This window comes from Rhineura floridana, chromosome 1, assembly GCF_030035675.1.
Source record: "Rhineura floridana isolate rRhiFlo1 chromosome 1, rRhiFlo1.hap2, whole genome shotgun sequence".
In the NCBI taxonomy this organism is placed as follows: domain Eukaryota; kingdom Metazoa; phylum Chordata; class Lepidosauria; order Squamata; family Rhineuridae; genus Rhineura; species Rhineura floridana.
The window spans coordinates 246,485,474-246,511,654 of record NC_084480.1 but is presented as its reverse complement, the minus strand read 5'-3'; the positions used below and the strand labels follow the sequence as shown (position 1 = coordinate 246,511,654).

General features: G+C 41.3%; 2 protein-coding genes across 7 annotated transcripts in view; one reads left to right on the top strand and one right to left on the bottom strand.

Annotated features, from left to right (window-relative positions):
* Positions 1-19,274, bottom strand: part of LAMA3 (laminin subunit alpha 3) — a 207,480-nt gene extending 188,206 nt beyond the window's left edge. For both annotated transcript variants that reach the window (XM_061596969.1, XM_061596976.1), the window contains exons 1-2: positions 18,572-19,274; positions 12,345-12,497 (exon numbers count right to left, since the gene is read on the bottom strand). In XM_061596969.1, coding sequence (XP_061452953.1) covers positions 12,345-12,497; positions 18,572-18,883 — 465 coding nt within the window. In that variant the 5' untranslated portion in view covers positions 18,884-19,274. The remainder of the gene's footprint in view (positions 1-12,344; positions 12,498-18,571) is intronic.
* ANKRD29 (ankyrin repeat domain 29) overlaps positions 18,533-26,181 on the top strand; it is a 61,534-nt gene continuing 53,885 nt past the window's right edge. For 2 of the 5 annotated variants that reach the window (XR_009759166.1, XM_061597104.1), the window contains exon 1: positions 18,533-19,358. The gene's annotated coding sequence lies outside the window, so the exon portion shown is untranslated. The remainder of the gene's footprint in view (positions 19,359-26,181) is intronic. The other 3 variants (XM_061597117.1, XM_061597093.1, XM_061597127.1) reach the window with 2 other exon arrangements.

The following is a 26,181-nucleotide window of genomic DNA, read 5'->3' as shown; positions in this document are numbered from 1 at the left end:
GCAGTCCAGCAACACCTAGAGGACACCATGTTCTAGCCACTCTGGCTCCATAGCCAGACCCTGTGCTCAGGATGCCTTCCCAAAAAATTCATCCCCTATTGCACTTCTCTGGTGCAAGCCCTGTTTCAGTTAAGGGCACCAAGCATCTTCTCAATGGCTGATCCCAAACTTTGGAATTCTTTGACAAGGAAAGCCTAAGAACCCCCATTTCTGAAGACCTTCCAAGTGGCAGGCAATTTTTTTTTTATTTAGTGTTCTATTGTATTTGTACTATTACTATTGGCTGCCTTCAGCATAACTGGGTGGAAAGGCAGGATACAAATTTAACAGATAAATAAAATGTGTTCTGTCCAGAACACAGTTACTCTTCATTATTTGACTCCATAATAGTCCTACAGAAGTTGATGAGGCAAATTTGGGATAAGTGGCTTAAATCCACTGTCATCTTTAATATGGACATAGGGCTCATTCAGACTACCTTACTAATGAGACTGCAGACATGAGGCTCATACATGTTTCTCTGAGCAAAATCTCTGCTTTCAAACAGGAGGGTGGGAAGGAGGCTGTTTTTGAGGGCTTTATAAACATGAGCTTTGGGAAACATGCAGTGATCCACAAACATTCATTTGTGCAACAGAAATCCTCTTGCGCAACAGAACTTTTGGTCTCTCTTCTACCATCCTCCAGCATTCCACCCACCACCCAAATTTGCTCTGGAGGGTTCCCCAACCCTTCAGAATGGATCTAGGGGGCTTCGGGTGGGGGGGCAGGAAGGAGAAGCCCATGGTATAAGCAGATGTCCACTTATGCCGCACTGGATTTCACCTACAATGTTAAAAGTATTATACCCACTTCTTTTCACATTTGATTCTATGGCCACATTCACACTACACATTTATTCTGCTATTATTCCACTTTAAACAGTCTTGGCTTCCCCCAAAGAATCCTGGGAAATGTAGGGTGAAGTGTGCTGGGAACTGCTAGGACACTCTATTCTCCTCACAGAGGTACAATTCCCAGAAGGGTTGAACCATCATTCCCTGTTCCCAGAAAACTCTGGGAATTGTAGCTCTATGAGGGAAATAGTGATCTCCTAATGACTCTTAACCCCCCTTCACAAACTACACTTCCCAGGATTCTTTGGGACAAGCCATGACTATTTAAAGTGGAATAAAGACAATCTTACTCAGCCATGAGTGATCGCCAATGGTGGAATAAGTGTATGGTGTGAATGCTGTCTATGTGTGGAAAATTAAGGTGTGAAGCCATCCTACGGTAAGGAAAATTCCATTGTCATGAAATACCAAAACAAACAAAACACCCTTTTAATCATAAATGCAAGGAAATTATCTGTAACTACGGCCCTGAAACTGTTATGAGGCAACTTCACTAGAGCTGCTCTAGAGTAAGCAATTTTAATACTATAGCCTTAGGCTTCAGTGATCTTAACTCTTCTGTCAATGCTCATATTAATGGTATTTTACTTGGAACAGAGTATGAAGGCTTGGCCTATTTATTTCTCTGACATCAAAGAGAATAATTAACAGAGTTGAAGCCTACACTTGATGAAGAGGAGACAGTACACTTACGTGGGGAAACACTGGATGGCCATTACCTGTCCCATGCCTTCTAGTACCAAATATTTGGTACGCATTTCCCAAATGAATAGAGTTGTTTTCCGGCAAAGTGCCAACAAAGCAGATGTTAGCAACAGGATATAACACAGTTCAAAGAGAGATACAAAAAAGTGAATGATAGAAAGTTCATTCTCAAAGCTATGAAAAGCAAGTTCAAATATACATACACATATTTAGAAAAACTAGGTTTGTGTAGTGCTTTTCTTGTGTAAAAGAGTACCTGGAAACAGGATTTTAAAAATACAGTGTTGTATCCAGCATTAGGCATTCTCATAGTAGACCCATTGAAATTAATGGACCTAAGTTAGTCATGTTCATTCATTTCAAGGGATGTATTCTCAGTATAATTAACATTGGATAAAACCTAACGATATCTAAAATGAACTTACCTTCAAAATGTTATGGGTGGTATCAAGCACTGCAGCTCTGCTGGTGCAACAGATTTCCATGTGTGCAGCAGAATTTCCTCTCCCTCTCCAGTTCTGTCCAGTTCCCTGCATGCCCTCAAAATCAGCTCCAGAGGAGATTTGGGGGGCACACAGGAGTAGGAAAGGACATGGAAGTCTTATTGTACTAGCAAACTAGCAGAGCACTGGATATAACTCTATATTTGTCATTCCTGTAAACCCCATTTTGAGATGTAAGTGTGCAGCAAAATAAAATAATATCACCCTTTAGATTTGTTCTGGAATAGCAAATATATCTTTCAATAATGCCACAGACTGAAGAAGCTATACTTTTTTTATTAGTTGTGGGTTGGAAAGTCTCCATATTAAAACATACTCTGAGATGAACAATCCATGGCATTATTTCATATTTCAGCTAGTGAAGTCGAGTTCAACAAGTAACAAAGACTCAGTCTCGCCCTTCCTAAACCACCTTATGGCACCCCTATCTATCTTCAATTACCACAAAGTTTCATCACTGCATTACATTTTCTGCCAGAGCACTTCAGCATCAATAAATAATTTGCTCTAAAAAGAGACATATGACACCTTAAAGAATAACATATTTATTGTGGCAAAAGCATTTATAGGCAAGAGTCTACTTTATAAAATGTACTTGCCAGAATACTTCATAAAAGTAATGCATTCCAATTTCAAAATCTGCTGAGGGAGCCTTGCAAAATTTAGATAGTTTTGGCAAAAGCCAGGCAGGGGAGGGAACAGCACACTGGAAGAAAATATGTAAGGACAATGGAAAATGGAGTAAAAGCCACAGAAAGAAAAAAAAGCTAAATGAAGTGCAGATAAAGTCAACATTGTTTGTTTTCTGCTGTGGGCATGGTGGGCACATCACTCACAAACTGTCAGCTAGGAGCAATGCTAGCATTCGCACTCATGCGGTGTTTCCAGAACAGCAGCTCCCTTGTGATTCATATAGTGCTAGAGTGTGTACCAGGCCTGGCACCAGCAGGCAGCCAAGTTAGGCACTGGCCGTGGGCCCCTGTGACTGGAAGGGATCCCTCCTGCTGGGGCTGGGAAGGTGTAGCTCCTGCTCCATGCTAGCATTAGGTCACAGAGCATGTGCCCACAACCCAATGTTGGCACAGACTGCAGAATGTTAGCCACCCTCCTAGGCAAACCACCACCAGTGCAGGCCCACTGCACCACTTCCCACATCACACTACTGCCACCCAGGGCTTAAATAGGCCCAACCACATCAGTGCTGTGTATGCACATGCTTGCCATCACCCATGATAGCAGTGGGGGCATCAACACACATCTACAGCCATCTGATGATGGCAGGAGTACACATGCAGCGCACTAATGCATTGACGCAACTTTGCCTATTTAAATCCCCAGCAGTGGCAGTAGTGAGTAGAGCTGCTGCTTACTTTGAGGGCCTGCTGAAGTCTGGTGCTGGTCCTGGTGTGCACAATGGTCAGATCTGTCCCAAATCCCAACCCCTGGCAATGAAAACTGCACCAATTCTGCCATTCTGTGTCTGCAGAGGTCATTGCTCCCAGATTTCCAAGCTTTTCAACAAGTTGGAAAGTTTTTTTATTTAAAAAAATGAAAGCTGACATTATGGCATTTTAAAAAAATGCCACCAGATTCAATATTAAAAAGCCAAAATCAGTGGATGCTGCTCTCCAGATTTCAACAGAATTTTGAATTTGGTGTACGAGTTTTGCATGTGAAACCTTGCTATATGCTCAAATGCTTAAGACAGTGTCCTTATTCACATGCAATGCAATGCAAAGCCAAGCCTGGCTTAGTGCAAACAAGCAGATGTATGGAATCCTGGAGAGGAGATTGCAGCTGTTTTGCTCCTTCTCTGGTTGTTTTACTGCTGTGCTGTACTAAGCCAAAGTCTGGCTCCGGTTTTCATCTGATATGTATGCATTCTCTGTCTTCTTCACAAGATAGACAGTTGGGCAATTATGTATCCTTCTGCAAATTATTTGGTTATAACATGGGCTCAGTCACTCTAAGTACAGACTACCTTAAGGATTTTTGGCCAGCTTGTTTATGAATCACAATTTCATTGCTTTTATTCAGTTCATACTGCTCTCTAATAGAATTATATTTGGAAGTGTTGTTGTGACACTCAATGGATTCTGACATGTTCTTGTTAGCTCCAATTGAAGTTCATCCAAAGGTCTTTTGATATTGTCTGGGAAGTATTCATGTGCCATAGAAATGCAGTAGTTCAATATCTGAAAGTAGTTCAAGATATGAAAATACCCCCACATGATCTTAACAGGGTTACCAGAAAATAAAGAATGGAGAAGGAGAATAAAGAGTCAATCACTGGCTTCATTTGGACAAGCCTTGATCCCCTGCATGCAGCTGCTTTGCTAATTCCTGTGAGCGAGCAAAGAAGGCAGGAAGTCTGTAGTTAGCTGTAGCTTTCAAATCAGGAAACTATGGTCAATGGTTCCAAACAAGTGAGGATATGAAGCCGTGGTTTATTACAGTGATTAAATAACCATAGCTCCTTGGTTCCGATGTAGCCAAATGCAGACTTCCTGGCTCATCTGACACCTTGAACAAAGGATCAAAGAACAAAGGAGGGAAGTGGCTGCATTGCAGGCGCATGAGGTTTGTTCATACTTTGGCTTATTAAGAGAATAATAAGTCCAAAAGCAACAATTATCTTATGTACTTTTTATCACATGCAGTGTTTATAAGTTCTTGAAATCTCCTTTTAAAAGCCAGACTGCCTCCATGTTTGCCTTGAAATATAGAGAAGGCTCTAATCTTTAATATACTAGTAGAAAGTAAGTCCCACTGAATTCACTTGGACCTATTTCTGGGGGGAAATATGCTTAGATTGTGCTGCAAATAATGAATGCTTTGATCACTTTATTCTGAAAATCAGTCATAGAACAATTATATTAAGCAAATAAGCATTTTCCTTACATAGAGTATTTAAAAACAAACAGATTAATAATATTTGACTTTCCTGGTTGTATAAACAACCATTTCTATTAAAAGAAGTTGAAGTATTAATCTTCAGTAAGAATAAATCTATCTGGTACGCAGTTATGCAAAATTAAATGTTCAAATTAATCTTAAACCACACATTCAAACGTTAAACCTTTCAAACCACTTTACGTTTTTAGATTATGGGCCTCATCTTGTCTAAAAATTTGTCTAAAAATGTCTAAAAGATTTTCATGAAATCAGCAATGCTAATAAACATGCAGAAAACAATAGTTTAATATCTCAGTAGATATTGCAATTGCTGTAAATATTCCAACATGTGCCCAGTCATAGTTTACCATATCCAGCTAAATTCTTTTCAAAGATTTTTCAGTGACATAAAAGATTACAAATATATAAGGGACTATATTCAAGGTCCCAGAATATGGTCTAAAAGCATGTGACCCTAAGCAGGTTTGGGTCTGGTCAGTGGCTTGATGGGTGACCACCTGGTAACCATATGTACCCAATCATTGGGTCCCATGACAAAAGAAAGGTAGGGCATAAATTATTAAAGATGCATGGAAGATTTATTCAACAACAATATATTCAAGATCCTAATGTATTTTGGGCTACAAAGTCCTAAACAACCAATCCTAGACCATGTTTCTGTCTCTTCTGCCCCTTCCCCTCAGTGTTTAGCCTGATGTCTACTCCTTAGCTCACTTCCCTGGCCTGGCCTCCAATCCATAGGAGCTTCACAAGACTGTGCTTCTGGTTGCTGCCTGAGCCACTCCTATCTCCTACCAGGCTCTCTTGTTCCCCCCCTGGGGGTTAGCAGAGGAGGAGACTATACTGTATTCCTAGATGTATGGAACATGTTCTTCTTGGATTCACTTTATTTTAATCTTGTGGCACTTATACACCAATCCTACATTTGCTCATAAACCTGTTACAGTTCTGTTGGTCCTGCTTCTTGCAGTTACTGCTCAAAACTGACCATCCACGTTGCACAAGGAGATGCAATAAATAAATAAACTAACCACTACCAGCCGAAATTTGAAATATATGGTTTAGAATAAACACAAGAAATGTGGCACAACCACATAGAATACACATTAACCATGAAATAAAAACATAATGTACAAATGAAACTTGTGAGATTTGCCACACCATGAGTAATGTTGAAGCCTGTGTTATCAATAGATCTTGTAACTGTCTCATTATGGTCTTTGAAGAATTGTACATTTGCTTAAGGGTTTTTAGTTGGGGAGATATTGTGTGCTTGTCTATGTCTCTCTGGATAAATGCTAATCAGCATTTACGTTATCTTTATAATACAATAAAACCAAAATAACAATCCAATAAAGTGTCCCAGAATGATCATGTCCTTCTTGTGAGCTTCCCAGGGGAACATGGTTAGTCCTTTTTGAATACTAGGCTAACATGAGATGGAAAAGAAGCCTTCCTTCCCCAGAGACAAGGCCTCAAACTGATGTTCAAGAGTGGAATCTCTTTATGACATTTAATATACCCAACATATTTCAACATGTAGGACGAACCCATTAATCAGTGATTAGCAACTCCATTGCAACACAGTAAAGGAGGTAAGGTAACCCTTTTCAAGATGTCTCCAGTCTATACAGTTCACATAAGATATAGATCTGAGAAAAGGAAAACTAAGTCAGGAAAAAATGCTGTCTTGATATGGAGGCAAGCAGAGACCTGAGTCCCCCAGGTAAGCAGCTACCTTGTCTTCACTGAAGCAATTTCATTCATAAAGATCAATGTTCTTAGGATGGAGTGTCACATTATGAAACAAAGATGGCATTTCAAACCCCATGTTTGCTTAAAAGGCTAAATGCAGGGGTATGGGGTTATTTGCAGGGCACAATTGGTGGACAGGGGGTGCTTAATCCTTTCCTAAATAAGCCAATTCTCCCTGCAAAAGTTCTCCCAAAACATTTTTATCAGCTTGGGCCTGAGATGATAGACAACCCCAGCTAGGAGAAAAACTGTTTTAGCTGTGTTTTAAAGGGGAGAATTGGCAAAGGTGGGAAAAGTTAAGCCCACAAAGCCCACTGAGTGTTCCTCAAATGTTCCCTTGCAAAAGGCAGGTTTGGGGACACACCTTTGCTGATGTAACATGCAACTCCATTGATAGCTTATAACATAACATCTTGTTGAGATACCAAAATTCCACAGAAAGCAGTGAAAGTAGATCCATTGTAAAAGATGAACATGGCACTGTTTCCTTAGAATGTATTCCCTCCCCTTAAATGTTAGACAGGCCCCATATGTGTTATCTTTTCGGCACCTACTGAAGACCTTCCTCTTTCAACAAGCTTTTTAAGTAGAGACCTTATCCCAGTCTGCATCTGTGCTGGAATTACTTTTTAAGATTTTTTGTTTGAATATGTTTTAGAGTGTTTTTAGTGTTTTTGTTTGACGCCCTGGGTTCTTTCTGAGAGGAAGGGCAGGATACAAGTTTAATAAATAAATAAATAAATATTCTTAGAAGTGTTGGAAAGTCACATTATCATTCTATAACCCCATAGATGTGGAATAGTGGTAACAGACTGCAGGGTGATACAATGAATATGGCTAATCAATATTCAGACAATCAAATTAGAATGTATTCTGAATATATTGTAGCAAAAAACAACAAAAGAAAATGGTCTCACCATGCAAATAAAACTATGTATCCTCAACTGTCCTCAGCATGAGATCTGACAATGGATAACTATTTAAAACATACCAAGTTACGAAAATTGTATATCTGGAAGGGACTTGGTGAGACATTCAGTCTGACATAGAAGACACAGAACATAAAGCCTATACAGTAGAGCCCCGCTTTACAGCGCTTCGCTTTACAGCGGTCTCAATTAGACGCAATTAAGACTAAAGCCCCACTCATACAGCGCTTGTTCTGCTTTTATGGCGGTTTTCGGGCATCGTGCGCCATTCTATTCAATGGGTTCTGCTTTACAGCGGTTTTCGCTTTACAGCAGGGGTCTGGAACGTAACCCACCGTATGAGTGGGGCCCTACTGTACCTAAAGGCTCTCCAAGATACCTATGAAACCTTTTTGCAGAAGGCTTAATTGCTCTGATAATCGGGACATTTTCCAAATATTTAACAAAAGTTTACTGCAGCTTAAATCAATGGCCTTCAGTGCTAATTTCACCTCCTTCTTTCCAACATCTTTTTTTCAAAGCATATCCTTCCCCCACATTGTTTTGTGCTCCACTGGCCTTTCAACATTATGGATACGAGTACGCATTTCTGTGCAAGTGCTCGCATATGTTCCCAGTTCTTTATCGGGAGCACGAGTGGGGAACCTTTTTCAGTGTGAGGACCACATTCCCTTCTGTACAAGCTTCCAGGGCCCATATGCCAGGGGTAGGCATGGCCAAAGGTAAAAGAGGGCAAAACAACAAATGATAATTTTACTTTTGCACACAAGATTAGTTTTTATACACATTCACACACCCCTCTCTATTCTCCATCTAGACAAGCAAGAACTTTTATCAGAGTTCCAAGACACATTCCAGCCAGGCAAAATCATCCAAGGAAGGTGCAAAGCAGGGCTGGTGAGGGGTGTGGTTTGGGGGGGGTGGGCTAGGGAGAGTCCCAAAGGCGAGATAGAGACACCTGGAGAGTCACATTCAGCCCCCAGGCCTGAGGTTCCCCATTCCTGATCTGGGGCAATGTAAAATAAAAGTAATTCAACTGAGAACAAAAGTAATATAGGTTAAGACAGAGAACAATTTTGTGAAAGAATATCAAGTAATCAAAAAGACTTGGAACAAAGAATTGGTTTGAATGGGCTTTCTTAAGTTTCCTTATAGGAGGATGTACGACTTACCTGGGTCCCAACAACAATTCTCAACCCTGTCCACACTGATCTGATGTGAAAACAATTCCAAACTTACCTCTATATTCCTTGCTACAAAATATATTTTGAAGAAGATCCAATTAAACATTGGCCAAAGTTTTAAAAGTATGCTGTCCAGATTTCGTTGGACTCCAGCTCCCATCAGCCTCAGCCAACATGGCCAATGGTGAGGGAAGATGCGAGCTGTAGCCCAATAACAGCCAGAAGATGCCATGTTGACTACACCTGATCTACTATAATATCCCTCACCTCTGTGAGTCTGTCTGCCTTATTCCATTGAACTGCTTTTGTAGAATAGATGTGGGAAGTTTTGTTTGAGTCAGCCTTTGCCAATCTGGTGCTCTCCAACTGTCTTGGACTACAACTCCCATCAGCCTCACACATGCTGACTGGGACTGATAGAAATAATTTATTTTATATATTTGTCATTACATTTATAGCCCATCTTTCCTCCAAGGAGCTCAAGGTGGCATACATGGCTCCAGTAGTGGACAGCAGGGTGGGTGGCACTATTCACCCAATACCTGGTTGCCTGCATACCAGAATGGAGGGGGAGAGGGGAGACAAGGAAGCCAGTGCGGTGTGGTTCCACTGTGCCTCTCTCCTTCCTGGCAGCAGCAATGAAGGAGACCGGAGGTCAGGTAAGTGCTGCTATCCCATCCTATCCTCCACTACTGCATGGGTCTCTCCTCCCCCATTTTACACTCATAAAACTCTGTGAGGTAGGTTAAGCTAAAATACAGTCACTGCCCAAGGTCACACAGTGAGCTTAATGTTGCAATGGGAATTTGAACCCTGGTCTCCCAGCTGGAGGGCACCAGGTAGGGTAAGACTGGTCTGAGAAATGAGTGGAAGAGAAGGCAATATATGTTTTGAGAACTTGCAACCTTTCAACTGACAGGCAAGAACTCCCCCAATGCCCCTTCCCTCTAGGAATGCATAAGGAAACATTACTTTTCTCTATTTTAGTGTCTTTGTGACATTAGTCACCATTAAATCGCCACACTCACTGCCCAGACCTAACTGCATACCTCACAACCAACACACCTCACATTAAGCAAAGAGGCAAACACCGTAGTGTTAAAAGGCCATCAAAGGGTCAAGAATGACTTTAAGCACACAGATCTGAGCAGCAACCAGTTCTGCTACTGTCAAAAAACACAGCCAGGTTATTGGGGAACCAGGGACACATTCTTCAAGACTTGGTGAACATTTTCCTAAAATGACTACAGGGATGGGCGATAGCTGAAAAAGGACTGAAAGGGAATGGGGAAGGAAGCAGCTGAGGCTCGAGTGCAAATGTGCTTAACAAACAATACACTTTGAAAGCACTGGCAACTAGAGTATTCCCATAATCCCATTACTGTACTGGACATAGAAATGCTATAAAAATTGAGAACCAAAGAAGCACTTCCTGTCTTTCAGAGTATTTTCACTATAAGAAAGTAAAAACGAGAGGATTTTATTCCACACTGCTTTCCACCCCTTAAAAAGTTCTAAAACCTTACATTTATTATGTAGGAAAGAAGGAAGTCACTAAGAGAGAATAAGAGGAACTTGTCATTTGAAAAGTGTTTGCTTTTGTTTGCAATCCCTTTCCTCTAATTGTGCATATTTAATGACTGTTTTATAATGGAGCTAATGAATACCAACAATGCAATTGTAATTTTTTCCCCTTAGCAAGAGGGAAATGAAAAATAGAATACTAACATAGCTCTGTAATCTGGATAAACCCCAACGTGGACTCTTCCAGCATAGCTGGGCAGTTTGAGCAGCGACAGCAACAGCTGAGAGACAATATTTTATGTATTTAGTTATATCTATATCCTGCCTTTCCTCAAGACAGAGTGAATGGTTCTCCCCCCTCCATTTTATCCTTACAACAACCCTATGAGGTAGGTTAGGCTGAGGGTTAATGACTGGTGCCAGGATATCCATTGCACTCCATGGCTGAGTGAGGTTTGATCCCTGGTCTCCCAGGTAGATCAACATTTTTAATCACTACACCACACTGGCTACATTTTAGACCCCACTTGAGGAAAAGTAGTTAAATATTAAATATGTCCATAACTTTATGGATAAGGTGGGATGACCTTTCCCCCATAAGGGAGTGGGGAGCAGACATGTCTTATTTGTATATGCTACACACAGAGCTGCCCCCAAAGCAGTTGAACGTGGCAGCTTTGTGAGTTAGGGGAGCATGTATGTGCACTGTAGCTCCTGAAGCTGCAGGAAATCCCAGCAGTAAATAATTCTGACCCAGTGAAGTCTTAAATAGTTGAATTATTAAACATTTTGATCTATTGACTGAACAACAAAGTAGCAGCAGCTAATTTTCTGTCTATCCATTTTGTTGGTAATTCAGAACAGACTAACCACACTATTCATTTTCATTTCCTTTGACTAGATCTTTATTTAATAAATACAGAGAAAGGACTATCTATATTTAAGGATTTTTTGTGTCATTTAACAGTCTTCCTTTTAAGAGATTAGTCAACTGATTAACCAATTAATTTTCAGAAGCTCAACGCAAGTGCTATTTTGAAAATGTTTAACCAGTAGTGTAGAGCCAAAATCAGAAGTGTAAGGTCTCTTCATGTTAGTCACAGTCACCACCACCCCTTTTGCTGCTGGGTTCAGAATGAGATCCTTGTTAATGCCTTCTCCCACAACAACAGAATCCCTAGGAGCCTATAATCATGAAAGGGGAGAGTGTTAGCTGCTGAGAAGCATCTTCTCAATGGCTGACACACCTCCTTTCTCTCTGATTAGCTTCAATCAGCAGGAAATGACAAGTAAGCATGTTAGAAGACTCTTCTCAGTGGCTAACACTCCCCTTTTGTGCTGATTGTCTCATAGGATGCTAGAGACATAGGGACCCTGCTGGGACCCTACTCCAAAAAAAGTAAGGGGTCTAAGACCCCCTGAGACCCTGGACAACTACACTCCTGTGTTTAACTAACAGAATGGTTTACTAATAAATCATGGATTCACTGACTGGTATCCTAGTACCACTGGTACTACCTGAGGTTAGCCACTGTGACCCAGGGTTTGTTGAGAGGCAAATTATGATAATCAGTAGGCCAGATAGTAGCTGAAGGAAGATGACAGTAGTCTTCTTGAGCTCAACATCCATAAATAATTCACTCAGTCTGGAATCCTATAGGCTTTACATTACATCATGTCAAAATGGTTGTATCCTGAGAAGCACAAGCAAAAAGAGAGTCGCATATGTGACATTTCCTGTCCTCTCTGCCTGCTGCAGCTTCCTGTGCCCCCCCATAAAACTGATCCTAAAGGTCAGAAGACCCTCCAGAAGGAGTGGCTAGCATAGTGGGGCAGAAGCACACTGAGTCCCTTCCCATGCTTTTAGACCTTGTGTAAACCACAAAGAAAAATGTAAAAGTTAACAATATGGAAAGCAACACACATACTTGCCTGTTCTAGATCTAAAGTAACATTGACCTCATCGTACGTCAAACCTAAGGAGAGGGAAGGACTCTGCCACCAGCGCTCCGTCCCATCTATAGCATTGGTTATTGGGTGAGCTTTGCTGGGATCAGCACCATTGCAATAGTCACAAAACTGGCCCTGAAAAAGAAAACAAAAAGAAGTCATGATCTATTTGATAGGCCTGAGACAGTTTGAAATTGACCAGTAGTAGCTGAAATTAAATTGCTGCTATACCCTCTGGGATGCTTATAAGAGACAGTGAGAGCAGTTTTGGAGTAGAGGTAACTGTGGTTGCTTCCACACTAGAGCCCTTTATCACTGCCAAGGCATTGCTTTTCAACTATCAATTGATAACAGAATTAAAATGATGGATCCAGATGGTGCTTGATAAAGTGCTATATTATCCAGCAGTGTCCTTCCCTATGGCCAATAATGTTCACTCACAAATGAGAAAAGAAAATCATAATGAAAAGAAACTAATACTTAAAGTGCCCCCATGAGGAACCAAAGTTGAACAAATAACGGGCAATTCACTAAACCTCCAGCCACGCTGAACAAAAATCAATGCAGGCAAGAAGGAATCTTTTTATTAAAGGCACAGTTGTCTGAAAAGCTTCTCTGCACTAGACAGGCTGGTGCTGCAACTGAGTTTTACTGAGGAGGGGAGATCATCAGGTTTGAAAAAATACTGGAGGACAACACAGAAACACTGGATTGCAATGGTATGGCAAGCAGCAGTGGCCTCTCCTCTGGGAGAACAGAAGCGGCAAGTGAAAGTGTTTAAAGAGCTGGTAAGAAAATAAAGGAATACGGTTTGGTTGGGGGTGGCGGTTCTCCATCCTTCCCCCCTCTGCTGACAATCAAACTGGACAGGCTTTTACCTAGTTTTTGAAGATCAGGTTGCAGGGGAGTCATTTCAACTTAACTAGGTCACTTGGAGTTCTGAAGACAAGTTTAATCCTTCTAAATGTATAACAAATAATTATTCTGGAATAGCAAACATCTGAGTTATTTAAAGTACATTCCACAAGAGCTGCCAACAAACATGGCAGATGGAAGCTAAAGGAAAATAAATTGTTGGACAAAACATTCCCTTTTGCATTACACTGGCAATATCTCCAGAAAGGCATTCCACACTGCATTCTGTCTGGTACAAGGTCTCAATTCCAGGAGACTGGGAACATTGTTGAGATTTCGCTTGGAATTCATCAAAGCAGTTCTGCCTGTATCAGTCATCTCATTACCCACATCTCCTAGAGTTTTCATGAGTGTGTATACATAAAGATTCTCAGTCCAAAATTAATGTAACCTATGGGCAACTGGAAGTACGGCAACGTATGTCCCTTGTATAGAACTGGCCTATACAGGGCATAAATAGGAAATGTTCTACCCAGATTTAGAATTGTTGGAAACTGCAATCTGGCTCAAATCACAACACTCATGACTTTGTTGGCCATCAAGATCAAAACCATATCCACACACATTAAAATATATTTTTTGAAGTTCCTCCATAAAAACCATCCAGGTTGACCCTCTGTGTTATCCTCTGCAACTCTTAAGAAGCTGAGATGCTTATCAGATGGCAAAATTGAGCAAATCCAAAGAAAGGATTGCAAAGAGAACTTTAAAACAAAAGAGGGCAAATATGGATTTTCACAAGTGAGGAGACTGCACCTCACAGATGGGAGATAAGGGCATTCTAATTGTACAAGGGGACATCAGGGACAGATCTGTTGGCCCAGTCTCCTCCCACAGGTTTCTGTAACCATTCCTGCAGCCTTGCACCTGATGGGGGCTGAACTTCTGCAGAAGAGAGCCTGCTGTAGTTGAATAGGCTCCTTGTGCTATTTAGAACCCTCATCTCCAGTGTTCTAAATGATGTGCATTACATAGGGGTGGGGTGAGGATGCTGCAGGAAAGGAAATGGACAAAAGAGGGGGAGGGCTGATTCCCACTCTTCCCTTTGCATGATGATATTTATGTGTAGGATGGTGGAGGGGAAATGACCCAATAGTGCTCGCTGGCTGTTTGAAAGATTGTTGTTTAATTATCCAAAATTGTTTCTTCAATGAGAGTTAAGGGTCAGGAGATACCTGGAAAATCTCTCGCATTTCAGTGAAATACATATCAGGGCTTGCAGAAAGTCATATATATATATATCAACTAAGTGGAGGTAACAGGTGCACACATCAGAATGAGAGGAATAGCTGTTTTTTCCATTGGGAAGAGGCAGAAATAGAAAGAGAGTTGAGAGATGACTGAAGCCTGAAAGCACCTTGAGGATGTAGTATTGCTGTCTGGGAATGTGATGTAGGGTCAGCTGCCTTGTAGGATTACTGAAAGCGACCTTTGTACATGTATTTATATACCACTCTAAATACTCATATACCACTTTCATGTCTGTAATACTGCATATACCACTCTTCATCTGGGCAATACCAGAGTGGCTCAAAGTATTTAAACATAATACAAAAAACATGTTAAAATATTTAAAACTACAATAAAATTACAGCCACTGTGAGACAATATGTCTTAAGCTAAAAGTTTCAGCAGCCAGCAAGTGCCTGGGTGCACAAGTAAGTCTTAAGCAGACACTGAAAACTCATCAGAGTTGGTGCCTGCCTTAGTTCATAAGGGAGGAAGCAAATAATAAAGCAGTTTGGAAATTCTGAAAACCTCACCCAGAATTCTCTCTAGGTTACCTGAGGATTGAGGGTCTGCCAGAGCTTTTACATCCTTTAAATGTTAAAATGTGCTTGCCCCCCTCACTTCCTGCTTCGTGTAAGATCTTGCCTGGTGAAGAGTTATGGAGAACTCAAAACACTTGCAACACTTTTGTGTATTGCAAAAATTGGATTGCCAACTGTGGATTTGGATTTCCTTTCTTATGGATCAACATTGCTAGTTTTTTTTATATAATACCCAGTAGACACTCTTTTCTGGACACACACACAAATCAAAGAATAAAGTCAAGCCCCATTCATACTTCTGACACACCACAGGGCACTGTGAAGCAAATATAATAGCATCTCCAGTTAACTGAATATTTCCAGTTGCTGATGTTCTCTGTCTTAGCCATATGATTATCTGAATATGTGCATTCTCTCTCTTCCCCCCCCTCCAATTCTTTTACACTGGGCACATTGATAGATGTGAGCATGTTTGTTTAAGCATTCTCCAGTTTCATAAGTATTTAATGTATGGTGCCCATTTTTGTGTACAGGTCTAACTGTAACAAACACTCTTCCTTTACTTAAAAGTTCATTTGAATTGAAGAGTTGGGACAGTGTGACCCCATATACACTGTGCTGTTATCATATTTTCCAGGTCTGTTTTCTTCAGCCTTCTGAGAGAATTTGAACCCCTCTTGAACCAAAAAGACGACTGGCAAACTACAGAAATATTCCTGTTATGTGTCTCAATGAGGCTTTGTTAGAAAGACGCTGCTGAATTCACAGTTATACAAATACTATAAGCAGCACACAGCATGCTGCCTTGTGCCAGGGCAGATCTATCAGTAATCCTTCCGGGAACTTGGATCAAGTACAAGTGACCTCTCACCCAGAATCTCTAAGACAAATATTAAAGTAAGTGGAACTCTCTTGTTTGCTCATACATACTGAAGAATTATATCGATTCATAATTAAACCACAGGATTTTAATTTCATAAATGGATAAAGGAAACAGTACCACAGAAACAAGTAGCTTTGGATTAGTTCACCTGTTATGTTTTGCTTCTGTGTAGATTATTGTACTGGTTTCTAACAAATCTTAATGTTAACATGAGGTAGCCTTTAATAGTCTTTAATCAGCACCCAGAATGAGTTTAAAAACGGATAGGAGTCAAATACAGACATAGCAAATAGTCAGATTTGTGGGAATTGGCTGGCAATCATTTGGTACACTTCTTCACACACACCATTCTAAGGTACATGGAGAGTTAATGGTGCACATTGTAATGGATCGCTTTTGGTTATAATTTACCCTTCTTGCCTCTTCAGACAGACAAGATCTTACTAGTTACTGTCAAAGCATGGGGAGTGGAGTGTATTTTCTTTAACCCAATCTAGCCCAGAATTCTGTTTTTATAGCAGCCAACCAGATGCCTATGGGAAGTCCACAAGCAGGAGATGAACACAACAGCTCTTCTCCTTGCCTTTTCATCTGATTTAGTACTGTATACTAGAATGACCCTCCGTGGTGCAGAGTGGTAAGCGGTGGTAACGCAGCCGAAGCTCTGCTCACGGCCGGAGTTCGATTCCAGCGGAAGGAGGAAGTCAGATCTCCGGTAAAAGGGGTCAAGGTCCACTCAGCTTTCCATCCATCCGTGGTCGGTAAAATGAGTACCTGGCATATGCTGGGGGGTAAAGAAAGGCCGGGGATGGAACTGGCAATCCCACCCCATATATACGGTCTGCCTAGTAAACATCGCAAGAAGTCACCCTAAGAGTTGGAAATGACTCGCACTGTAAGTGCGGGGACACCTTTACCTTTACTATAATACTGACACAACAGACACAGAAGGAAAGCAGGTCAGTGGCCATCTAGACTAGAGTATCATTATTTATTTATTTATTTATTTATTTATATCATGCGCTTCCTCCCAGAAGGAACCCAGGGCAACAATTATTACATTTATATCCGACCTTTCCTCCAAGGAGCTCAAGTCAGCTTACAAACATGGTTCTCCACCTCCTGATTTTATCCTCATAACAACCTGTGAGGTAGATTAGGCTGCGAGACAGTGACTGGCTCAAGGTCACCCAGTGAGCTTCATGAGTGAGTGGGGATTTGAACCCTAGTCTCCCAAGTGCCAGTCCAACACTCTTAACCACTACACCACACTGGCTTCTACAAAGAAGGTAAAGAAGTGCCTTTCTTTAATATAGTGGATTATACAGAGCAGGAGAACAGTCTTATTTCTGTAAATTATGTGACTAGTTTTCTCTTGTTCAGCATGCCTTGGTTGGGAAAAAAGTTCTAGGCATAAAATAACAGCTTTCTTTTATTTATGTTTTAACCAATAACTAGCATAACGATCATGAGGGCAGTGCTCTTGTCCTCAGGTTCTGCTCATGGGCTTCCCATGGGCATCTGGTTGACTACTGTAAGAACAGACTGCTGGACTAGATGGGCCTCTGGCCTGATCCAACAGGTCTCTTCTTTTGTTCTTATGACAGGCACAGAGGAGGGGGAAGGAGGGCTTGTATATAGTGCAGAGATCCCTGGGGATATGCCACATATTAGCATATGAAGTCTATTTCTGTGGCAGGTAGGCCACCAACTGTCAAGACGACAGGTGTTATCCTTGTATTCAGCACTCCTCTCATAAATCCTGGTGGACAGCCAGTACAGCAGTTTCCCCTAATTTTTAGATAGTGAAGTGGATGAGTTAACTACCACCAGACCCTGGATCTGTATTCATAATCAGTAACCTTTAGCACATACACAAGATCCTACCCTTGTACTTTATGTGAGTAAATGAGAGACAAAGGATAATAGTTACTTTAGATTCACTAAAGTGGAACAGAGGCCTGGTTTCACTCATAAGTATTCATTTAACCTATGGAAACACCCAAATATTTCCCATGCTTCAGCATCCTGATTGTGAATAGATCAAGGCTATGAGGGGCAAGGTAACTGATCTAGGTTATGCAGTGTTCCATATATAGGGAGGAGTACTTTGTGTCCCCCCCTTTTTTTTGCAAGATATCTGTACTTTTAACAGATCACACAAATGCAGAATTCAACTGGTGCAACTTTTTGCTGCGTGGAAATCTCATGGGAAAGCAGCATCTGTTAAGTTCGTCAGGTGCAGCTGTTAAAATTGTCAGCTAACCCTGGCTGTAAAATAAAGGTGGCAACTCTGTTAATGAGTCCTCTTGGTTCAGAATCTGCAGTTTGCACATAAATGAAGGCATTGGCGGAAGGGGGAGAGGAGAAAGAGACCTGCCCACCCTTCTACAAATTTATTTAACATCCAGATGATAGGCTATTCGAAGTCGGTTAAGGGGTACAGCACTTCGCTTCATAGTTACAGAAGGAGTTCAGTTATCCGTATTTAATTATCTTGATGATTCTCGTCAATGTCATACCACCACCCCAGCTGCAGTCGATCCCAACTCAACCCACATCCGCGCCACCCTCGGGCGCTTTCCTTCCAAGCCCATGCCTTGCTTCTCCTCGCCTCTTCTCCCCCCGGTCTGAGTTACCTGGATGGTTTGCCCCGCGGGGGAAGCAGCCGGGCCCCCAACTAGCTTGCAATAGAGCTCTAGGCGGGGCCTCCCGCCCTCGTCCTGGCCGCAGGTGGCGGTCGCCCAAATCCTGGCTGTCTCCGCCAGGTTGAAGTAGGGCGGATGGAGGCTGAGTCCCCGCGTCTGGGAATCGTCCGGGGAAGCCATCTGAGAGTCTGCGAAGCAGCAGTGGGACCAGAGTGCCAAGACGATCCCGGCCATCGCCGCGCCCGGCGGCGTCGGGGCTGTAGCCCGGCTCCTCGCCATCCTCGCTGGGCTCCCTTCCGGCATGTACGAAGCGACCCCTGCCCGTGTTTGTTTATGCCGCGCGGAGTTACTGACCCAAGGAGGAAGGGCAGCAGGAGATCGGCCTCCCCCCGCTCCTCCTGCGCGCCTTTGTTTTCTGCCGATTGGCCCGAAGGGCACAGAAAAGGAAAGGAGGCGGTGGAGGAGGCGGCACCGAATACACCCCCTGCTGCTCGGCCGACCGCTTCGCAGGATCTAGGGAGAAGACGCACGCAGCCTACATTGTGGAGACTACGATTACGCCACAAAGATTTCGATTTCTGAGGGGGCAAAGGGAGGGCAAGTGAGCTATTGTGATCCCTCCGTTGAGATTGTTTCTAGTCAAGGAAACAGCTTGCAGTCATAATACCTGCCACATGCAGGCACAGGGGAGTCCCCATCGTAACGCAGAGAGACTAGCCCCATATGGGTTGAAACGAGAGTTGATAAAGCGCCCTGCTGACTCCAGATCCAGAATCAGGTCAGAAGTTCTTAAAGCTGTGATCCTGTGCCCATTTAACTAGGATTAGGCTCATCTGGAGTAGGCCTACCTATAGAACTTACTTCATAGGCTCAAGGTGCAATGTTCTTGAAAACAATGAGATTTGGGGGGGGGGGGCTGAAGTGTTAATTGACAACTTGATATTTTAAAAAATACGTTTGAATCTTTCGTGCTTTGTGATAAAGCCGGGATGTATTTAACACCTAACATCATAAACGGAAAGTAATTGATTGAGCGGACTTTCTCACGTGTGTTGGTTTTACATTCACATCGCGTTATAGGCTGATTTAAACTTTAAAAAATGATCAGAACACCTAGAATCCAACTCGTGTGGATGCTATTAACGTGCGATAAAAAATTTAAATTAAATGTACATTCTAGCTAGTGTAGGTATGACATTCCAATGATTATACAAAAAATGATCCAAAGAGTCAATACTTCATGTTCCCACCTCATGTGTAAACACTGGGGCCCAATTCCATTCTTATTCTTTATTTGTACTACTTTGAAATGTCTGGTTTGGTATCCCACCAGTAATATCAAAAACAGGGAGAGAGAGTGTGGCATGAGGCCCCCAACCATGTAGGAGCAGCAATCACACCATGCAGTAACATAGAAACCAATCTATTTTATGTAGACTTGAAAACTTCACTAGCAACAATTCCTCTTCTGTAAAATGGGAATAATAGTTTTCTTTGTAACAGATTTGCTCTGAGGGTAGAACAGGTTGAGAACTGTAAAGTGCTTTAGAAAATATGTTGCTATAATAGCTGTTATTCAATGTTAGTCATACTCAGAGTAAACCCATTAAAACTAATGCTCTTAAGTAATGTGTTTCAGTGGTTCTACTCTGAGTATAACTTGCAGCACAATCCTATACATGTCTACTCAGAAGTAAGTCCCACTGTTTAATGGAGTTTACTCCTATGAACATGGGTATAGGATTGCAGGCTTAGTTGGCTATCACTAATAATAATCTGTGTGGTCTAGCAGAATAGGAAATTCATGCATGGTCACTGGCATTCTCAATTTCTCATATGTAAAGTGGAAAAAATAATGGCCCAGTGTTGTGAATATTACAACAATGAACAATAAAAGCACTCTGCTTTCTAAAAAAAATGTGTAATATAAATTATTAATAAGTACATTGTCCTCATCCAGTCAGTTCATAAAGATCAAATCTAGGAATCATTGAAAAATAAATATGTAAATATTCACATGAGAGATTGGCTCCAATGGGGACATTCTAAGGGGAGATCAAACTCAGGTTTGATTGTATCTGAATAATCACACAATGGAGAGATGAGTGTCCAGGAGTCCTTATATCTTAGCATATCTCTGCCATTAGCTAGTAGGGTGGACAGCAAACGCACTGAGCCTAATTCAAAGCAGTGATATTCACCTTTCAAGTTCTGTATGTCTTGGGATGTGACCGGCTTTTTGAGGACTGCTATTCCCACAAGATAATTGCATTGAGAGTCCTTCCACTGGGTGTCCCTTCAGAAATTAGGCAGGTACTAACCAGTGCAAAGGTTGTGTTATCTTGCCTATAGAATACTTTCCCCAAGGAGGCTCACCAAGTGCCCACTCTTATATCTTTTTAATCCCAGGCAAACAGCCTTTTATTTACTTATGGCATTTTAAAAATGGCTTGAACTAGTTCTAATTCCCTGTTTAATGTAGTTTGGAATGTTAGGAGTTTTTTTAAACTTATTTATATTTCTGTTTGTCACCCTGAGAATGGTATTTGTTGGAAACCACTTTGGGGTCACCTGGAAAGCTGTATACAAAAGTTTAAAATTAAATAAATAATAAAACCTCAAACAGCAGAATATAAATATTCTAAAGAAATAAACAAAGCAGACCAATATACTCTGGGGTATATATGCAGCCTGATCTGGGACATTTGTAGCTCACATAACATACAGAATGGTAGATAGGGGTCTACTGGTAGATCTGGGTGCAATTTTGCAGCAGACCAGCAAAGATTCTGACCCCAGTGGTGCAACAGCAAAAGGCCTTTTTCCCTTCTAATTTAGGCTGCTGAGATAAAGAAAGCATGGAAAGGGGTGCAGGACTGGACTATTGTGTGACAGGATTGTGAGCTCAGTTCTGGTTCTGAAAATAAATTCCTGGGCTGAGCGTGTGCATAGTGACTTAGAATTTTTTTAAAATTCTAACAGCATGCTTTTTCCTACCCAGGAACTGTTTTGCAAGTCTCTCTGGTTGGTGGATCTTGAGGTTCTAGTAACAAAAAACAAAGTAGATCCTGCAAGCCTGAAGTTTGCCAACCTCTGTCGTACAGTATGTGGCAAGAAAAATTCAAATAGGAATCATCTCTGTTGTTACTTTGCTCCCACGGATCATCCACAAAAAAAATTGAGCTGGTTTAGACAGATATTTTACATCACTTGACTTCACTGTACTTCATTCCTCTAAATTCTTCATTACTCTAAGTGTAATGTTGTGGTTAGTGTGTCAGACAAGGTCTGACTCAGCTGCTATGAGCTCACTGGGTGACCTTCAGCCAGTCACTAAGTCTAACCTACTTCACAGTGTGGTTGCAAGGATAAAATGGAGAGGGGGGGGGACCATCTATGTTAAATGGAGTAAGTAAATAAAATGCACTTAAAGACTGGCAGCTGAATATATGAAGTGTGTCCATTGAAAAGCACAGTAATGTGTTTTGAGATGATGTGAAAATTTTGTCTGTGGTGTTAGACCTGTGATGGCCCATTCACACTTGCAGTTCATCACCTGAAGACTTAAAGGATTAATATGTATATTTGTGAACTAGCCCAGTGTCAGGGTTTGTATGACAGGAATAGAGAAATTACTAAAAAGACAAAGTCTCGTCTCCATCCAGCTATCCCCATGCACTGATCTTAAGATAACAAAACTACTTGTGGAAGGTAGTAGTTTCTCTCCTCTCCTTGCTCATATACTTATCAGATTACATTGTCACATCCACAATGCCATTTGTGTTGCTTCCTGTGTAAGAATGGAAAATACAGCTTTTTGGTTATTTTGGTGATAATCATGAGTTAATGGGGCTTGCCTGTTACACACAAGGGCTGCCATGTTATAACACAGCCAGATGTACCACATCTCATGCCCCTTTTGTTGCTGCTGCTGTTTGTTTTGGGGAAAAGCCATTTTGGGAACAGGCAGTTTGAAGTGGAGAAGCAGTGAGAAGAAGATCTGCTTAACCCTTTCCCCATCCTCCTTCACTACAGACTGCTCCCTGCTGAAATGTCTTTTCAGGGAGAAGGAGGGCAAACAATGGGTAGATCTGGTTACACACTTTTGTGACCAATGTATAACTGACCCCTATTTTTTCAGGACTGAAATGTACTGCCTTCTAGAATGCCTGTAGAATCTAGAGAATGGTTGACTTACACTAAACTGTTTCTGCAGAGTGTCAGAATCACCTTTCAGCAACAGTAAATGGAGACACTTCCTCTACACATAGGCTGCCAGAGGCTAGTTCAGCACTTTGTCAAGGTTAAAGCAGCATAAGTAAAGTGGCAGGGTTACTTTATGACTTACTGCCGACATCTTCTTTGGAAAATGTTGGTGAGCACAACTAACAGGCATGCCGATCACGTCTTCAGAAACAACAGTCTGGGTTGCATGCTGGCAGGTTTTGCTCTGAAGCTCATTAAACCCAGTCACAAACTAAATCAGGAAAGTTCATAACTTCTACTTAATTATTTATCTAATAAAATTGTTGTTTGTATCTAAGTCACACTGCATTTGGAGTCGAAGATTTATTCAGGAATAAACCAAAGGAGCAATTCATATACATTTATTTTTATAAGCCCTTGCATGTTTACTCAGAAGTGAGTCTCATTATATTCACTGGAGCTTATTCTCAGATGAATGTGTATAGAATTTCTGCCTGAGCTATTGTTTTGCTACATGTTGCAAGGCAAGTATACCATAAGCACTTTCCATAAATAGCTCCAAACCTGTATAAACACACAAATGACAGGACAGAGCAGGTTGACTTCAAAGTGCATTTACACATCCCAGTTATGCAGTTTCTGGTGTTCAAAACTCAATGATTTGACCTTTGGTTCTTGAGATGATTCATTCATTGATTCATGAGATACCAAAATGATGAACTTTAGCAAGATAATCATTTGAGGTTATTTTTATGGTTTTGGTGTTTGAGTTCTCCAAACTGATTGCTGTTTAATTTCCAGCTCTCTCTCTCTCTCTCTCTCTCTCTCTCGAGATCTTGGGAATGCCAGCATATATTATAACTCAGGAATATTTCTCTTGCCCTTGACAGGGCTCCTAGCAGCAGCACCTTCGTCCTCTGGGGAAGCCACATATAATAGGGTTCTGGATTACAAAGCCATTAGCAGTGTACCCCCCATCAGGCAAGTCAATCCCCTTTATCTTGGGTCAGAAAGGCAGCATGTATCTCTTAATTTATACTAGAGGCCACATACTTGCTATCTATCTTGGCATCAAGGATGCAGACTGGATATTATATTATTGCCTTTTAATCAAGCCTCTCATCAGGCCATTCTGCTAAAATGTGGTAAGGGCAAGCTTTCAACTGATTGTCTGGATAAGTTCTAACACTTTTGTTTCTAATCCAGAACACACTGAAGAGTTGTATCTAACCTGATCCAGAAAAACACTTAAAACGCATGTGAGACACAAAGGAGACTTTTGTGCGCTTATAAGGAAAGAACAATTTAGGTATTTTGGCTTCTCTTACTTGGTAAGATCAAGGCACTCTAAGCAAATTACACTGGCTTCTTGTTTCTCTTGTTTATTGGACTTTTGCCCAGCCCAGTGTTACTTAAACATAAATAAAAAAACACCTGTCATTCCACAAAGACATAATTAAACACCGCTCTAAACACTCAGCTGAGGCTATCCTCTCTAGAATTGATTTGATAGGTCTCTGAGTGCAGTAAGAAAAGGAATGAGCTGCTAATCCGTACTATCCATCTAGCCAAATCTATGTTAGATGTTTAATGCAAAGAGCTATTTGTAGATAATAAAATAATCTCAGGGCCAGCCCAAGATGTTTTGCTGCCTTAGATGAAGGATAAGATGGCACCTACTGCCCATTCCATGTACAGGAGTTAACTGGACTGGCAGTTGATTCTTACTTCAACACTGGCAATGGGAGAGTGTCCTTCACCACGCCTAATGGGCTGCAGGCTAGCTTAGGGGAAGCACAGCTCTGTCCTTCAGCACCTCCCTGCCACTCATTGCCCTCCAGCATCCACTGCCTGAGGCAGCTTTCTCACTTTGTATAACAGTAGGTCAGCCCTGGGGATAGGGAACAGCAGCTACATTTGGCATGTTGCAAGTGCTACTGATGCATTATTGTCAGCTTCTATCTTGCCAAACAAATATCTAGGGGGGAAATTGATGTTAAATCTTTTGTATTTCACATCCTGTTTTTTATATGCTGCTGCCAACATTCCTTCTGTCATTTAGGTCAGGAAAGCTGGTTATTAGTGCACTTTTGCCACTGCGTTCAGAACAGCAACTTGAAGCACCTGAAACTTCATAGATATGTTTTCTGAGTAAAAAGAGGCCTGATGGCCCAGTCTGAGGATCAAATTGTCAGAAAGTCCAAGCATCCTCCAGTTTTAACCAGGCCCTGGAACACACCTGTATTAAAATGTATTTGGTAGTGCACCGTCATACAACTGAATCATAAGGAAGGTTAGAGGGATCTTTATGGAAACTGTATAAAAGGCATAAATACAAAAGCCTTTTACAATAAAGAACCAGTTTCTTGCACCACTGCTCTTGAGACTGGAACATATCCAACCTAGGGAAGAACCTAGAACATTAATAGCAATAATGCATTGTTATTTATCTATTTTTAACACATTTATATTGCACATTTCCTCCAAAGATCTCAAAGTGGTATACATGGCACTCTGTCTCCCCATTTAATCCTCACAATTACCCCTGTGAGGTAGGTTAGGCTGAGAGGTGACTGGCCCAAACTATGAGCTTCACAGCTGAATGAACCCTGATTTCCCAAGTCTTAGTCTGACACTCCAGCCATAACACCACATTGTTTTATCAATTCTCATGTATCTAACACAGCACAATCCTGTATTTGCAAACTCAGAAGTAAGTTCCATTCAGTTCAATGGGACTTAGTCCCAAGTATGTGTGTGCATTGTATTAGGGTTGCCAGGTCTCTGGTTTTGCCCAGAAAATCTGGATTTTTAGGGTCCTTTCCAGGTCTTCGGGTGAGACATGCCAATCTCTGGACTCTCAGCTTTCATTCTCTAAAAAAAGTTTCTAGGTGGTCTGGTTCAAGAGATATACACCAAAATGTCAGCCACCCCTGCCAACTTCTGTTAAATTAGCTTGTACCTGGTTGCTCTAATCCTGCCCTTTCAGGTTTGTAGCCAATAAATGAAGTCGGGATTGTGATTGACAAGGGATTTGCTGACCCCCAGGCAACAGCTAAAACCCATTGTGAGTGCAGAAAACGTGTCTTTTCCTGCCTGTCTGAAAATCTCATAAATTGAGTAAGTATATAGCTTTCAGTAGTAACAAAAATCCCTTTCTCTCGGTATGCACAGCGGATCTTGGTAGGCAACTGTTTATTGTAAACAATATCAGTTATGATTATATTAAAAGTGTATATGCGGAGTTTTTTAAATTACTTGTAAAAATAGTGTATTATACATTTTATCTTTCAAATAATTTTTGAACAGAAATCTTAAAGAAGTGTACATGCAGCTTATGATTACAGTGTGTTATACTTTTCTAATTATGAGGAGCAAAACAAGTTTAAATTTTT